This window comes from Heloderma suspectum, chromosome 11 (assembly GCF_057233095.1).
Source record: "Heloderma suspectum isolate Gila_16-S chromosome 11, 16-S_ref, whole genome shotgun sequence".
NCBI lineage: Eukaryota > Metazoa > Chordata > Lepidosauria > Squamata > Helodermatidae > Heloderma > Heloderma suspectum.
Genome location: NC_139468.1, coordinates 37442080 through 37459683, shown reverse-complemented (window position 1 = coordinate 37459683; position 17604 = coordinate 37442080). Strand labels below are relative to the sequence as shown.

Sequence of the window (17604 nt, the reverse complement as noted above, 5' to 3'; positions counted from 1 at the left end):
GCAGACGGTGACTGTAGCCATGAAATTAAAAGACGCTTGCTCCTTGGGAGGAAAGCTATGGCCAACCTAGACAGCATAGTAAGAAGCAGAGACATCACCTTGCCGACAAAGGTCCGTCTAATCAAAGCTATGGTTTTCCCAGTAGTAATGTATGGCTGTGAGAGCTGGACTATAAGGAAGGCTGAGCGCCGAAGAATGGATGCTTTTGAACTGTGGTGCTGGAGAAGACTCTTACGAGTCCCCTGGACTGCAAGGAGGTCAAATCAGTCCATCCTAAAGGAAATCAACCCTGAGTGCTCATTGGAAGGACAGATAATGAAGCTGAAGCTCCAATATTTTGGCCACCTAATGCGAAGAGAAAACTCCCTGGAAAAGACCCTGATGTTGGGAAAGACTGAAGGCAAAAGGAGAAGAGGACGGCAGAGGATGAGATGGCTAGATAGCATCACGGATGCAATGAATATGAACTTGAGCACGCTCCGGGAGAGAGCGCAGGACAGGAAGGCCTGGCGTGCTATGGTCCATGGGGTCATGAAGAGTCGGACACGACTGAACGACTGAACAACAACAATTAGTGGGATTATGATCACGATGATAATGTATTGTTGTTGGTATTATTATGCACAGCAACAACTGAGATTTTCAGGAAACTGCCACACGATATTTGTATTCATTCACTCCCTTCTGCAAAGACCCTCATTACAGCATATATAGGATTAGCTCATTTTACAACCTTCTGAGATAGGTTAGCCTGAGCAATGTGGGGGGGGGGGCAGTGACTGGCCCAAAGACACCTCAATGGTCTTCATGACTGAGTGGGGATTTGAAGCTAAGTCCAGGACTTAAACCACTACATAATAACTGGCTTTTCATCATAGTTCTGTGGACAACTTGGCAGTTCCCTGTTAGCTTCATTATGCTGCCTCATAGAATTCTTATAGGCAACTCTTTAGCAGTTTTTAGCTCCTATCCATACATAGCAGTACATTAAACTGAGGCTTTAGGTTTCAAACACCTTTCCCTAGGGTGCTTCACATGGCACATTTAGGCTGCGTAACTTTGATTCGTTATGCAGGGATTGCCATGATAGTGTGACTTTAATTGGCTTTTCAGGGCAAACAGGTGGTGATGGTTTAGGGCATCCCTTAGTCTCTTGCCATTCCCAATATTGAAACTGCACGTCAAATGGCTTTATTAAAATAAACAGTCTTTTGACTTTTGCTTCTTCTTTAAAAAACAACAACCCTCAACAGCTGCCTTAAATTTGGGCTTCCTTTCCCTTTTCAAATGATTTTGTGCTTTGAAAGAGAATGAGTTGGGGGACACAAAGCAACTTTATTGCATAGTCATGCTGTTGGCAACATCATGGGCTTATCCTCCCACCCCCATTTAATTCAGAAAAGGAGGTATATTTGAAATGAGGTATTATTATTCTAGTGCATTCTGCAATGCAGCAGCTTTGGGTCAATAAAAATGGTGAGCACATTCAACCCTCCCATGCATTCATACCTGCAGGACCCTCTGGGTATTGGGGGTGTATGAGACCCTATGGGAATTAACTTTTGGGTTCATTACATACAGACCCTCTCAGATATACCTAGACAGTAGTATCCTTATATTGTAAACAATAATGCTTAAACTAGGGTTTTAAGGGAATTTCGTTTCAGTTTGCAAATCACTCAAAAATGCCCTGTTCACAACCACAAACATGAACAGGAGTGCATCTTGTCTGAAAATTCACAAAATGTGTACTTTACATTCACTTGCATTCACAAAATGTGTACTTTACATTCACTTGCACTCACAAAATGTGCACTTTAAAAATGTGCTTTAAAAGGACATAAGCACATTTCCCATTTGAATGAACCAAATAAACAGGTCACAAATAAGAATGGGAGTGAGCCAAACAGAGCTTTGAAGTGAAGTTCAGAGAATTTTGACAAGCCCTGGTTCTACAGTCCCTAGCTTAAGCCATTTTTCAGCATTAAATTGGAACCATATGTCATTTTTTTTAAAAAAAACGACTGCAACAATAGCAAAAATCTGTGACTTAATTCTAAGAAAATATTTGTTTGAGTAAAACTTGAGATGCATTGCTGGCATCTCCTTCAGTAACGTCTTCTACCGAAGCACAATTCGCAAGGCATTCAGGCGGCAGGTTACAGTCTATAATGCTTGGTAGGGCAAAGAAATTCTCAGGCAGTAGCTTGCCTTGGTACGTACACCGGAGTCAAAGCCAAGGTGAGGTGGCACCGAAAATACAGTAGATACAACACAAACAGAGTGCCGGTTTAAATCACAGCTACAACATGCTTGCCTAATCCTGTCTGTTGAATCCTAGCCCAGTGATACAGTTTTACAGCTTTGCAAGAAACTGGTAGAGGCAAGCTTGCAGTGTGGACAACTAGAGGAAGAGAGGCCCACTCTGGAGGGTCAGCTTTTTTAAGTGCCCTGTATGAACTCGACACATGGATGAGGCATGAGATAGAGGATTGAGCATTGCACAATACAGCACTGAATCTCAGTGCATACAGATGATGCACGGCTAACCCATGGATTTGCACTAATGTAGGCAGCTGATGTCCATGGATTTCTTTTTTCTTTTTATCCTGCTCTTTTCTGTGACAAGCTGCGTGTGTTGGCCAATAAGGTTGCCTCCAATTCGCTACCTCATGTGCAGATGGTGAATTAGAGCATGGCCATTCGGGTGGAGTGGGGTGGGGTTGATTCATCTCTCAAAACCTTTTTGTGGGGCGGGGGCTTTCAATGGCTGTGGGAGTGGGGCTTCTTACCCTTTTTCCTTTAAAAACATTTTAAAGCCAATATAGCTGCTAATAGATCCAGGAGGAGGAAAGCCTCGATCTTAGCTGCTCCTTTCTATCCATTTTGGGATTCCCCTGAAATCTCTCCTCTCTCTCCAAATGGACAAATCCTGAAATAGTATTGAAAATCAAGGCTTTTCTACTCTAGATCTGACACCAGCTCTTTTGCATCTCCTTTTCTTCTTGCCAGCAAAACCTACACTGTCTTGGTAAATACCTTCCCCACTGGAACTTTGCCCCATTAGGCAAGCTTGGGCAACATGATTTTCATCTGGGAAAAAAAAAACAGTGCAGGGGAAAGGGTTAAATTCCCCTAGTCCCCAAACTGAGTTGGGCCCTGCTGCACCTGCTTTGTGCAAACATTTGAAGAGACACCAAATTTCACACTGTATCTCCAGTGGCTCATCTAATTTGGTCCTGAGCGAGTGAGGCCACTCTCTTTGGCTCAGGTCTAGCTAAACCACCTGGAATGGAGATTTCCTTTTGTATTCTGTTCCTGCAGGGCTTGGCACATTCTTCTTTCCATTTAAAATGAGTATTGAACTTTTGCTGCTTTGGGGGGGGGGGTTGATGTTGTTGTTGTTTGTTTTAACCTTAATAAAGGTTTCTCTGTTTCCCTTGTTTATATCTGTGTATGATTATATAAACAATACATTTAAAAGGCGAAGGTGATGCTAACAATCTTATGGAAGATCAGGGCACAAGAAACATAGAAACATTCAGGCTGATTATCTTTCATGAATATAAAAGCTGGGGTGGGGGAAATCAGAGATTGGTGGAGGTTCAAGGATGTGTATTTGTAGGAATAAAACTCAAAAGCTTTATTCTTCATGTCTCTCTTATCCCTCCCCCGCCCTCTTTTTAATGCAAATAATGAAAATTTCCCCCATAACTCTCTCTGTCTTGCTTTGTTTGTCTTAGGTATTTGTGGTCACAGTTTGGCATTTTGAATTGTACATGGTACCCTTGGGTTTGTTGTTGCTTTTTGCTTACAACTTCTCCCTCATCACTCCGGAGAAAGTGATCAACACCCAAGACATTCAGGTAGGTAAACAGCGCTTCATATTTCAGGACCAATTGTCACTTGTCCTTGAACAATGGAGGGAATTAGGACTTTCTGTACTTTTGGTTTTATGAAAACAGCCTGCGCTGTTGGGTTTCTAAGTGTCAGTTTAGACTAGACACTTTCCGTTTCATGTGAAAAAGTTCTGATCAACTCCAGGCTACTTCTCCTGGGGACAATGTAATGTGTGAACTAGGCACACACAGACACAGCTCGCCAGAATTCGCAGAGTACCTATAAGTATCATCACAATTTCAAGAGCTACTCACACCACAAATAAATACACCACAAATAAATACGCTGAACAAACAGTTCCTAAAACAAACAGATACAAATAAATAATTACAGGTTCTCATCTTAGTCTCATCATTCATCCAAATGTATACCCAGGATAGTTAGTCCTGATTGCTTGTAGAAGACAATGGGTAGGATCCACCGGATGTGGTCATACTTAACAGTGGATGTGCTGAAAGTAATGGACTTAAGTTGGATAAGTCCCATTGATTTTAATGGGCCTACTCTAAGTATGACCAAATCTGGATCTAACCCATTGTCTTGTATAAAGCAGTTCTAAGTGCTTTAGGTCTGTCTGTCTACATATCTTTTGCTTTGTTAGATCTTCTCACATACTGGCCTAGTTTGGACATACATATATCTGCTTAATAAGCACACATACCTGCATCCTCCATCCTCACCCTGCTCTTTCCCTCCTCAGCACAATGCAATTAACCTAGGAAGGCCTCATTTAACCATGGTTCCATAGTTTATGTTCAAACTGGGAAACTATGGTTACTGAGATCAGAACCACAGTTTAATCTTCAACCAAGTTTGAAATTGGTTTTAAGAACCTGGCTTGTTCCATTCCTGGTAACCACATTTTCTTGCTTTGGATGTAACAGCAAACTATAGTTAGCTGAAGACTTCCTGAATTAATTGAGGCATGTTGAGAAGGGAGAAGGGAAAGGGTGGTGTGAGGAGAGGAAATGCAGGCACAAGGTCTTACATCTTTGTTTTATTTCACAGATTGGGGTGATTCGGTTTTTTAAAAATATATATATTAACTTTTAATTATGATATGTATTTATTTGTTATTCTATTTTTCTGGGTTATTGTTTGCTGTATTCAATATCTATGATAAAAGTGGGTAAACATGTTGCTAGCATGCAATGATGATGGGTTGGATCCAATCTAAGCTAGTTGCACATAGGTCTCATTGAAATTAATGGGAAAAGTTATGTTATGAGTAAAGTGCTATTGATTTTAGTAGGAAATATGTGCATTTAACTTAGTCTGAATCCAACGCAATATCTACAATAATAAAAAAACATATTGATTATAAAGAAATACAAGAAGCAACATACACGTTAGGAAACTTACAAAATAAAATGTTTAAATGTTGGTCCCAACTTTAAATCTCCACAAAACTTTGGAAGGGCTTTTGAGAATTCATAATACTATGTGTGTGTATGCAGACACATATATCAAATTCCCTTTGTATATTAGCAATATTTGGTTAGAATCACAGACAACAGAGAGACAGGCTAAGAAAATTTAATTGACTCAAACTATCTAAAATCATGTGGCATAGGAATGGAATATTGGATACAATCACTGTTGTACCTTCAGTGTGCATGACACTCTATAAAGTATAAGTAGACAGATCGCTTGCTCTAAAACAGAAAATAGAACAGAATCATATATAAAGAAGATTACTTATTTCTTGTCAATAGCCAGTCAGCTGGTCATCTATAATAACCATATGACCAGGCAGGGAATGTATACAAAATGGTTTTGGTTTCTGTTTGTTTTCTGTTGTATTTTATTTAGTTTATTATAGCGAAATTGATGGCCTACCTTCCTTCTCCAAGGAGAGACACAAAGCGGCTAACAAAACATACATGAAACAAAATGACAACGATCCATTAATTAACAATCATAACAGTGCAGCACCTCAACACTAAATGGTTTATAAATACTTCAGTATACAAAATAAATATGAAGTAAAACAGTACTGAAAACAGCAAGAGAACCATAACCAACATGAAAGTAGCCTACCAGGCTTGCTAAAACAAAACAACCTTCAGATGCTAGCAGAACTCAAGCAGAGAAGGAGATAATCTAACTTCACCAGCTAATGTCAACCACACATGAGGTGCCACCACAGAAAAGGCCCTCTTGGATGTTGTCACCAACATTTGTGTTCAAAGCAACAAATGATTAACAGAGGTATATGAAGGCAGGCAAGCAGGAGAGCAAAGCTTTTTCTAGGTAGGGATGTATGAGAATTTCATTCCGGTTCACAAATCATACAGCCATGTACCGTTCACAACCCAGAACGCGAATGTGAACAGGAATGCAGTTCTTGGGAAATGTTCACAATTTCCCAACCTTGTGGTCATGTTTGAAAGTGCACACTTGTGCAAATGTGCACTTCTGAAAATGTGCTTGTGCACAACACACATTTTTAAAAATGTGTATTTTTACAATTGGAAAAATGTCACACTTTTAGAAATGTGCATTTTACCCGCTCCCCCCCCCCCCCAAAAAAAAGGATGCTCACGTTCGGGAATGCAAACAAGGCAAAACGAGCTTTGAGGAATAATTTGGAGAACTTCCAACGAACATGGACATTGCAACGAACCTATCCATATGAGACTTACATTGCAATTCTATGCATGTCTACCCATAAGTAAGTCTCAGTAAGTTCAATGAGTCTTACTCCTGGCTAAGGGCACAATCCTACGGGGATAGTCGGCCGCCTCTGAACTTGGAGATGACAGACTATCCAGTGCAGGGCAGGTGGAGTGTGTGGAAGATCTCCGCCGCACTCTGGTTGTCCTGCATTTGCAGCTAGATGGCTGATTTCGACTGTCTAGCTGGGGTACCTCAGAGCTGGGGTGGGGGAAGGCCAGATGGCACATAGGAAGAATTGTAACGGCACTTCCGCCCTCCCCTCCCTAACCCCAGGAACGCCACCTTTTCCCCTGCTCCTCACTGCTCTTACAAGCACGGAGCCAGGGATGAACCGTGCTGCCTACGAGGTGGCGGGGTGGGGGGAGGTGGTTTTCTGGGAACCAACCTTGGAGCGCAGGCTCTGAGCTTGGTTCCCAAAAAATGAAAAATCCCATGGCCATCTAGCTGCTGTCTAGCAGCCATAGCATTACACCCTAAATGTGTTAAAGTTGTGTATGTACCCCACAGGAAATCTATCTTATATTATCTAGGCATCAACACAATTGCTTGCCTCCAGGCTGTATTGTTAACAGTACTATAGTAACATATAAAACCACAACAAAGGCTCTTAAAATAGACTGCAATTTAACTTGAATTAAGTTTAATTCAGGGCAGCTCTTAAGCTTTGCTGAGAAACCTGCCTTTTCTTCTCCTGCCTCCAATTCAGATAATTTTATTTGGTGCTCCTGCCCTTTTGAAGTGGGTGAAACCTGCTCCACAAGAACCGTTGTGGGGGGGAGTGAGGTGAGGAATTGTGAAAATGAGTTCTTTTTGGTAAGAGCGCTAAACAAAAATTGGTGTAGAAAGCTCAGGTCCTTAGCGCTAGAAAGAAATGGAATGCTGCTTCATAATATGGAAACCTGTGTTTTTCTATAACTCCTGTTGAACTGATGTACACTCACACGACTCTCCTTTTGTGAATCTTTAAGGAAAGCAGATCTTATTTGCCTGTGCTAAGTGCAACTTTACATTACTGTTTGTATTCATAGAACCTTAAAGGAAGACATAGTATCCTGGAGCAAGGGAACTCCATTGGGAGGGGCCATAGCTCAGTGGTAGAGCTCATGCCTAGCATACAAAAGGTCTCAGGTTCAGTCCCCAGCATCTCCAGGTAGGACTGAGAAAGACCTCATGTCAGAAACACTGGAGAGCTGCTGTTGGCCAAAGTTCACAATACTAGGCTAGTTGCAGGGCCAGCCTTAGGATAAATAGCACCCTGGGAGAGGAGTGCCTTTGGTGCTCCTCACCTCCCAAAGCTTTGCAGAGCTGCTCAGAGGTTTTATGGGCTTGGTGCAGGTGTAATGTTGGGGGACCTGCTGCTCCCCCCTACACCCATGCACACATGTACAAAACTGGGGACCAAATGCAAGAATTATTGTATGCATGGACTACATATGAGAATTCTCACCTGCAGCTCCTCCTTGTCCTGGGATCAAGCAGAATGAAAGATGTGCTTCCAGCTGACCTCTTACAGCTCATAGCTTTATTTTATTATTATTTATTTGGTGCTTATAGTATTGGAATAGCTAAGAGCTTGGTAACGTTGCCTCAAACAGATGTTTCACAGATTTTTACCTAGCACAAATGAGAGCAAAGTGGAAATTGAACAAGAAACATGCTTTGAAGCTAACCGAAGGAAGATCATTTTTGCAATTAGTACCAAACAACCTGTAGAACCCTGGAAAAAAAGTTAGAGACAGTTGCTTGTTGCAGACAGCATATTCAAACAACACAGCCACTGAGCTCAACTTGGTGCCCACCTCAGCTCGATGCCCTGGGCAACTGTTCAGCTTGCCCACCCCTAAGGCTAGCCTTGGCTAGATAGTTCAATAGTCTGACTCCTTCTAAGGTAACTTCCTACGTTCCTGTATGCCCTCAGATTTTTCATTATTTTTCCAGTTCTGTTTTGAGCCTCTCTCTTCCCACCCACCCCCAGAGAAAACAGTCACAGATCACATTTCCAGTTAACCAACCATTTCAGCCGTGCTGGGTATGATGACAAATGCAAAGAGGCCGAGGAATCGAAGCAAAGTCCCAAGCCCTACAGATGGAGCCGTAAGGACATTTAACTTGTCTTTTATTACATCTAGAAAATGGGAGTTCTCTGCACTAGATGGAATTTGGGACAAACAACACATTAAATACAAAAGGGGATATTTTAAAAATAGAGTATAAAGTCTTGTGGAGCTCAGCAAACCTGATGAAGGTTACCGATGTAGAGTTAAAAACAGCCACTCTCCATCACTCATTCCCTGGTGGCACATCAATGTCCCTCTAAAATCCAAAATGTTCTCTTCACCGCTGCTAAGCAGGTGATGGATGTTACAATTTGCTATAAGTTTTGTTGAGGACAATATTTTTCCTTATATTGCCTCCCATTCTCCATCACATCTTATTTGGAAAAGTCTACTTTAGGTGGGTTCACATGAACCCCTGTGCATGTTAAAACCATGCATGAAGGGATCGTAGGGTCTCACCAGGTAGCCATGCCCCCTGCGCATAAAGTGGCAGTGTGAAAAGGGCCTACAGGAGGGGAATTCTCAATGGCACAGGATTTCCCTTTGCATGGAGGAGACCTACGTGTGCACGTCTTGATACTTCACACTGCTACCGAACACGTGGCTGGGCAGCAGGAGATGGTGACATGGCCAGTTCATGCATCATTAGAAGGGGTGAGGCTGTCAGGGTGGACACTGAGCCCATACAATCCCAGAGTAGTTCTGATTCTGAGGAAGAGGAGTCGCTCCTGGGACAGGAGCGCACTCCTCTTTCCCAGGGCCAACAGCTGACGGAGATTCCTCCCACTGGCATTCCTAGCTTAGATAGCAGTCCCGGGAGTGACAGAGCGCAGGAAGCAGACTTGGTGGACGTGCGTCGCCGACGCAGAGAGCAGCGCCAACTGGAGGGCGCGGAAAGAAGGTGTAGTGCCCGGTTGGCGCGCAAACAACGGTTGCGCCCAGAGGATCCAAGGGAAAAGGGGAGGGACTCTCCCTAGCCCTTAAGTTCAGGGTCTGCCAGTGATTCCCTTTCAAACGGGGACCAACTATTCCAACTTAGGGCATAGGTACTCTGCTGCTCATATCTAGTTGCAAACGGTATAGTTGTTAAGTTGTAAAAGAGGAATAAAGCTTTGAAAAGAATCCCTTTGTCTGTGTCTGGACTTGGCTACTGGATTAGACTGAGAGAGGCCTCCAAGGAGCTCTTGACAGTGGCTGATCAGCATGAACCCAAGACACCCTCATGTGTACTTTCGTTGCATAAAGAGGTTCATGTGCACACCGCTTCTGGTTCCACCCATCCCTATCAGGCCAAGCTACTCTGAGTGCATTTAAGCATTTCTGTCCCCCCTAGAGTTGCTGAGATGTTTTGTAGGCCCACCCCAACTGTACATGAGGTTGTCACCTCCTTGTCAGGTCCCTTGAACCCACTTTTCTGCCTTGACAGCTCACAGCGCTATCCCTCAGGAGCAAAGAACTAAACGTTTTCAAGAACCACTCAGAGCCAAACTACATGTTACCTTTAATACGTAGCACCTACATATGTACTTCCTTTCCTACTCGCAAGTAAGCATGGGTAACTGATCCAAATAGAGGCATCAGTGGGCAGGGTGGGGGGCTTTAACCCTTTCTTCCTGCAGTTGCCCTGATCCACTGGAAGCAGCAAGGGTTGATGTGCCTGCCATTTGCATAGTGGAAAAAAGCTTTCATTGAAGCCCCCCCCCAAAAAAAAATTGCACACTTAATATTTTGAAGTGTGACAAATGCTGCTTGGCCTTGATCTGTCTTCTGTTATCATGCTAGGATCCCCGTTCCAGCATTTTTAGTGGGTTTTTCTTCAGTGCCTGGACAATGTGATAGACAACTTATTGCACAGCGCCGATCTAGATGGATCTTCATTTCAAGTGCTTACTTCTGTGTCCTGAACTTCTGGATATTGTAATTTGTGAACAAAGCAGCTTTTAATTCTGCTTTGGCACATCTCCTCCATTCTTCTGTAAAGATTTTTATAGTGCTTTTTTAATAGATTTAAAACGATCTGCCTATTCAAAAACCAACACTCCAGCTAACCCAGTGAATCGTCATTTTATACATCACTGGCAAAGAAACGGCATTGAAATCCAAGTTGCCCCCTACACTCTCGTCATAACCTTTCTTCTTTTTTTATCAAGTCGAGTGATAATGCTGTATAGAATTTTGTATCTGATTCTTAAGATTGATTACGTGCTTGCTAATGTATTTTCTGCCCCCTAATGTTTTGGTAATGGCCCTAAAGGGAGAGAACAGTCATTGAAACAAGCAACGAGGGTAGAACAAACTGAGTGTAGAATTCTCAGCCTTGACATTCCGACTGGTTCATTTGTCAGAGAAAGAACAAAGCTGCATACCGGCAGTAAAACTTGGCAATGAATTAAAATAACATAAAATAAAGTCCCAAACCTTGTTGCCTTTCGAACAATTAGGCTGCATCTATTTTGTTTAGATGGAATTTTTTTGTCTTGGGTGAGGGTTGTTTTGTGCTGCTGTGTCCTGATCTGGCGGGGGGGGGGGCAAACCGCCCCCCCTCCCACCCCCCACACAGAAAAGGCCTCAAGTCCTTGAGAATTAAAAATAGGGTTTTGTTTTGTTTTGTTTTTAAGTCAAAATCACAGGTCAGTTGTGACTAAAATCACAGTGTCATGGCATTTGTGTGTGTGGGGGGGGCAGTGTGGGAGAGGGAGGGAAATGAAATGAACTGTGATGCATTTGGTATTCTTGCTAATCCTCAGCCATTCTTGATGGCCGTTGTAGAAATTTCATCTCCCCCAATAGCAAACTCAGGTGATTGAACACTAACGGGGTCAGAACCAAAACAGGACCACTGAGAAAAAAGAGGGAGCAATCGTCATGCTCGGGTGAAGCCTGAGGTGTGGAGAAATACAATATTAAAAAAACAAATGAGGCAAGCCTCCCGACCAAAAAGAAAAAAAGGTTGGAAAAGAAAAACCGAAAGTGTGTGTGTGAGGGGAGGAGAATGGGATAGAGTACCGATAGAGGCAGGATTCCTGATTGCACAGAGAGTTTTACTCATGTCAAGTGAAACTCCCTTTCAGAACTTGCCGATTCCACACAGCAAGGTCTGAACTGAGGGGGGCGAGGCTGGGGCAGAGACCGGAACCTGAGTGGACGCTGGTGGCTCCTATGTCAGTGGGGTGGTGGGTGAATCTGCTTTGGGTTTCTGTCAGAACCAGTCAGAACTCTGAAGGAGCTCCTTTAGAGTTATGACTGGTTCTGACTGAAACCCCGAGTGGATTCACCGCTCAGCCGACATGGGAGGCACCAGCCTTCACTGCGGACCCACTTTAAGAGCTCATAATTTCAGGCAAATGCCTGCACAGGGCTTTTTTGTTTTGCAGAATTGTTTTTGTAGAAAATATTCTTTATTATCTGTTAGATGTACAGCAGAGAAGTCAGGTTTAACTTCCCCCTTCCCCCACTTCCCATTTGCTTGAATTCCTGGTCCATTTTTTTTTTAAATTAGAGTTTTGATTGCCAAAATAAAGACAGGGCTGTTCATGGTGGAGATACTTCTCTCATCCCACCTGTTGTTCTTCATTTTATTTTATTCTTTTGGCAAAGAGAACTAAAAAGCCACAATTTGTTGTGGAGATTCATGTATTTGCTGTAAGGATTAATACTTTGATGTATTTGTTTTGTTTAAAACCTGCATTTAATTGAGTCGGAATTGGAATTCTAACTTTAAGAAAGATATTATGGCATCATGGTTTCCATTTATTTCCTATGAACGTTCGATCAAATTCCAACCAAGTTCAGTTGCCTATATTTTTTTCTGATAAATGTACGCATGCACACAAAATAACACATACTCACACGCACTCCTTTTACATGCCGTATACATTATATTTTTACTCTTTCGTTATGTATTCACTTAGGCCGTTTTGCTGTAAATGTTCCATAAGCCTATCAGTTATAGATTAAGAATTATAATGAGTCAGTTCCTATATTTCTTTAATGATCTTGAATTATTATTATGTATGTTCTTCTTTTTGTTGCCTTTATTTTGTTAACTTTATTTCAAAATACAATACAGTTTCATGAAATAATTCTGCTGGGTATATATCTTTTTTTCCAGTGTTACACATATAGTTCATTATTAACAATGGTGGAGATAATAAAATCATCATTGCCTTGACCAGCCTTCCTCAACCTGGTGCTCTCCAGATGTGTGGGACTACAACTCCCATCACCCCCAGATGGCCGTACTGACTTGGGATGATGGCGATTATAGTCCAAAACATCTAGAGGACATCAGGTTAGTAAATGGCTGAGGACTATAATTGAAGGACTGCATGCTCCACATTTGAAACTCTCAATTTTTTATGCTCCTCCATCTTCAGAGCTCAGATGGGTGTCTTTCTATAGTGGTACACAGACTATGGAACATACTCCCAGGGCACATTTTCTTTTAGAGAACAGTTACAACTTTTTTAAAAATTGCCCAAGCTTCTGCTGGCACTTAACATTTGGTGGTTCTTGTCCATAATTTATTTACTGTTTATTGGCTGCTGTTTCTGTTCCATTGTCAGTATTTATTATGCCGCATTGTGTGTTTAACTATTCATTGCTGTTTGCCTTGTGGGCCAAAATGGGTGGAAAGGCGAAATATGAATAAATAATCTTACATATTAATTATGTTAAGCTTTTTGGAACGGACTGATCTGCTTTTTTCTTTCATTTTTTTTTAAAGGACTGCATTTTTGTAGAGGATGATGAAGATGAAGATGACAAGGTAAGCGTATGTGAAATGCAGGCTGATAAACTGGAGGTATAATATGTGTGGATTACATAAAACACATACTTGCACACATGGATGCACTCTCAGTCTCTCTCTCTCTCTCTCTCTCTCTCACACACACACACACATACACACACACAGCTATGTTGGTCTATTAGAAAAAATTCCACAGAAACAATCAGAAAGTGATACTTTTATGAGGACCAACCTCAATCGCAAAGTACTCTGCCAGCTTTCAAGTCCATCAGAACTCTTCTTTGGACTGGTTGTTGAGCAGAACAACAAACAAAAATGTGGGTGAGGGGAGAGATAAAGATGATGTTGAGCAGGACTGGGAATGCTACTGAGTCTGCAGTTTATAAGGGTGTAATTAGGGATGGCAGAGAAATCCGCCACGGACCCCAATGAGGCCGGATTCAAAGGAATCCGGCCTCTGGAGTCCACAGCGGAATGGGGCACTCCCCTCCCCCTCCCCCAGAATCCGCTGTGAAGCCAGCCCCTCTCCGCGGCCAGCTCCATATAGCCAGTGACATGGCTGCCATTGCCATGCCGTATCACTGAGGAGGAAGGAATCCAGACACAAATGGTGTCCACTACACCATTTGCAGCAGTAAAGCTCTTAGAGTAACCTAAATGTAGCCGTAAATGGCTGCATTTAGCTTTAACTAAGGGCTTCACAGCCACAAATGGCATCCACTACGCCATTTGCGGCCGTGGTTTTTCCCACGATAGGCTAGCCTATCGCGTGAAAAACCATGAACACCATTTGCGGCCATAAAGCCCTTAGTTTAAGCTAAATGCAGCCATTTACAGCTGCATTTAGGTTAATCTAAGAGCTTTGCAGCTGCAAATGGCATAGTGGATGCCATTTGTGTCCGGATTCCTTCCTTCTCAGTGATACAGCATGGCAATGGCGGCCGTATCGCTGGCAATACAGAGCCGGATGGCAGCTCTGCAGAATTGCTGCGGAGTGGAGCTGGCCCATGAGGATTCTGGGGGGACGAATGGATCACCTCCCCCCCACCCCGCGGAACCCCCCCGGAACGGAAGGTAGGGGTTTCGTACATCCCCAGGTGTAATCCTATGCATGTTTAAACAGATCATCCGAGAATGTAGGACATGGAATAATGGGCTCAAGTTACAGGAAGCCATATTCTGGCTGAACATCAGGAAAAACTTCCTGACTGTTAGAGCAATACGACAATGGAACCAATTCCCTAGGGAGGCGGTGGGCTCTCCCACACTGGAGGCATTCAAGACGAGGCTGGACAGCCACCTGTCAGGGATGCTCTGACTTGGATTCCTGCATTGAGCAGGGGGTTGGACTCGATGGCCTTGTAGGCCCCTTCAAACCCTACTATTCTATGGTTCTATGAGAACAAAATCTTACAACTCCCAGCATTCCCCATGCAGCTGTGCTGGCTGGGGAATGCCAGAAGATGTAGGACTTCTTTTCTGTCTAAACATGCCTAGGATTGCGCCCTAAGAGTGTTAAAATAGAACGGAGGAAGTAGTTTTAATTAGATTATTTTGTGCCTGGGGCAAAAGAAACTAAACAAACCTGGGTGGAAGCAAAGCATGCTGGGGCAAAAAAGCAGCAGCTGCTCTCCCTTAGACCAGCAGTGCTTCTTGGCAAGGCTTTTATTGTACTGTCACTTGGCCTCATTCCCAGAGCGTTATGGGGGATCCAGACTATGTCATCTTTGAGTTGTAGGGATGTCAGAGAATTTTGCCACGAATGTCGGGGAGTGAAACGGTCTGCCCCCCCGTACCCCCCCAGGACGGGACTTACCTTCGGCGAATCTTCCTGGTGGCGGCGGTTCGGCGGCGGCGGCTGCGGCGGCTGGTCTTCCGACCGGCTGCCGCCGCTGCCATTTCCAGTTAAAACAAACAAACAAACAAACAAAAAAACATGATAGATGCTACGCTATTGGCGTTCCCCTTATTTTCGCCGTCTTAGTCTACGTAAATGTTTACGTAGACTAAGACGTGCCAAAATAAGGAATGCAAATGGTGGTGCCCATGGGCGCCGCCATTTGCGTACGCACGGTTTTTTTTCTTTTAAATTAGCCGTGATAGGCTACGTAAACATTTACGTAGCCTATCACGGCTGACTGCAGGGACGCAAACGGCGGCGGCTACGGCCGCCGCCATTTGCGGAGTCGGCTGGCCAGAACTCGGGGGGGGAGGGATGGAGCGCCTCCCCCCCCGGCCAGAATTTCAGAGGGGAGGGACGGAGCGCCCCCCCCAGCCAGAATTACAGGGGGAGGGACGGAGCGCCTCCCCCCCACCGCGAATGTCACCCTTCAAAAAGGTAAGTGACTTTCGTACATCCCTATAATAAGTTGTAACCCTCTCATGTTTTCCCAATGCTTCTTCTGTCTTGTTTCTTTCCACCAAAAATCTGTGAAGGAGGAAAAGATGGAGTAGCTGCACAATGTATTTTGATTGGTAGTGCTAGGAGCCCTCCATCTGGAAGCACCTCCCACAAGTTCCTGTTTCCTTTTCTTTTGGTCAGTGAGTCTGTGTTCCTTGCTCCATATTCGTCCTGGATTTGCCTAGGAACTAGATCATCTGGGTTGCAGTACATTCTGACCAGTTGGCAGTGAAGGCACCAGAGAAAGCTTTTTGCAAGGGGAAGGTGATATTAACAAAAAATAAAATATTATTGTTTCAGTAAGACTGCCCTCCCCTTGATTGACTAAAAAAGTTTTCTCCCAAATTAGAGCTCTATAAAACCCCAGACAGGCTGGATTATCTGTTGCTTAATACTTTCCATCTTGTGCCTGCTAATCAATATGAGACAATCTAATCTGTGCCATTTGGGTGCTACCTTCTTTCTGGAACATCAGAAGCTGCTTTATACAGTGTCAGGCCATTGGTCCATCTAGCTCTGTATTGCCTACCCCAGGGCTCAGCAGAAGGTAGAACTAGGGATGGCGGAGAATTTCTCCCCGAAACTTCGGGGGGCCAAGCGCCAATGTGTTCGGCCCCCCGAACAAGTTTCGGGGAGAAATTCTCCGCCCCCCCCGCCCCCCGCACCCCCCCCCGGGACGGGACTTACCTTTGCCGAATGTCCCTCCCGGCGGCGGGTCCGGCCGGCGGTTCGGCGGGTGTTTGTCCGGGGCGGGAGCAGCAGCCAGTCTTTCGACCGGCTGCCGCCCCCGCCATTCCAATAAAAGAAAAAAAAAACGCCCCCGTGATAGGCTACGTGACGATTGACGTAGCCTATCACGGCTAGATCTGCAAAGTCAGCCGTGATAGGCTACGTTAATCATCACGTAGCCTATCACGGGTGGCTTTAAAAAAAAAAAAAAGCGCATACGGATAATGGCGGCCCCCATAGGGAGCCGCCATTCGCATTCCTTATTTGGTCGCTGTAATCTACGTAAAGATTTACGTAGACTTGCGTTGCCCTTATTTTTGCCGTAGTCTACGTAAATCTTTACGTAGACTACAGCGACCAAATAAGGAATGCGAATGGCGGCTCCCTATGGGGGCCGCCATTTGTGTACGCGCTTTTTTTTTTTTTAAAGTCACCCATGATAGGCTACGTGACAATTAATGTAGCCTATCACGGCTGACTTTGCAGATCTAGCCGTGATAGGCTACGTTAATCGTTACGTAGCCTATCACGGGGGCGTTTTTTTTTTAAAAAAAAAACTTTGGAGTTCGCGGCCGGGCGAGGCGAGGCGCCTCCTCCCCGGCCTGAATTTCGGCCGGGCGAGGCGGGAAGCCTCCCCCCCGGCCTGAATTTCGGCCGGGCGAGGCGGGAAGCCTCCCCCCCCGGCCTGAACTTCGCAGGGGGAGCAGTGAAGCGCCTCCCCCCCACCGCGAACAAGCTTTGAGGACAGGTAGGTAGAAGCAAATCCCTGGCATCTCCAGGTAGGGGTGGAAAAGACCCGAAAGAAGCCCTGGAGAGATACTGCCAGTCAGTGTAGGCCAGGCTGGGCAAAAAAGTTGATCTCCAGATGTAGATGTCCCATAGGTAGAACTCCAGATGGTTTGGGTTTTAATTCCCAGAAGCCCCTGCCAACATGGCCAGTGGTCAGGAATGCTGGGATTTGAAGTCCAGAACATCTGGAGATCAACTTTTTTGCCCAGCCTGGCCTACACTGACTGGCAGTATCTCTCCAGGGCTTCTTTCGGGTCTTTTCCACCCCTACCTGGAGATGCCAGGGATTGAACCTGGGA

The 17604-nt window shown here is 44.3% G+C and overlaps 1 protein-coding gene across 1 annotated transcript in view; it reads left to right on the top strand.

Moving 5' to 3' along the window:
* Nucleotides 1-17604, top strand: part of MCTP2 (multiple C2 and transmembrane domain containing 2) — a 197724-nt gene that overhangs the window by 144394 nt on the left and 35726 nt on the right. Inside the window, exons 18-19 of the mRNA XM_084817427.1 lie at nucleotides 3744-3866; nucleotides 13363-13404. Coding sequence (XP_084673553.1) covers nucleotides 3744-3866; nucleotides 13363-13404 — 165 coding nt within the window. The remainder of the gene's footprint in view (nucleotides 1-3743; nucleotides 3867-13362; nucleotides 13405-17604) is intronic.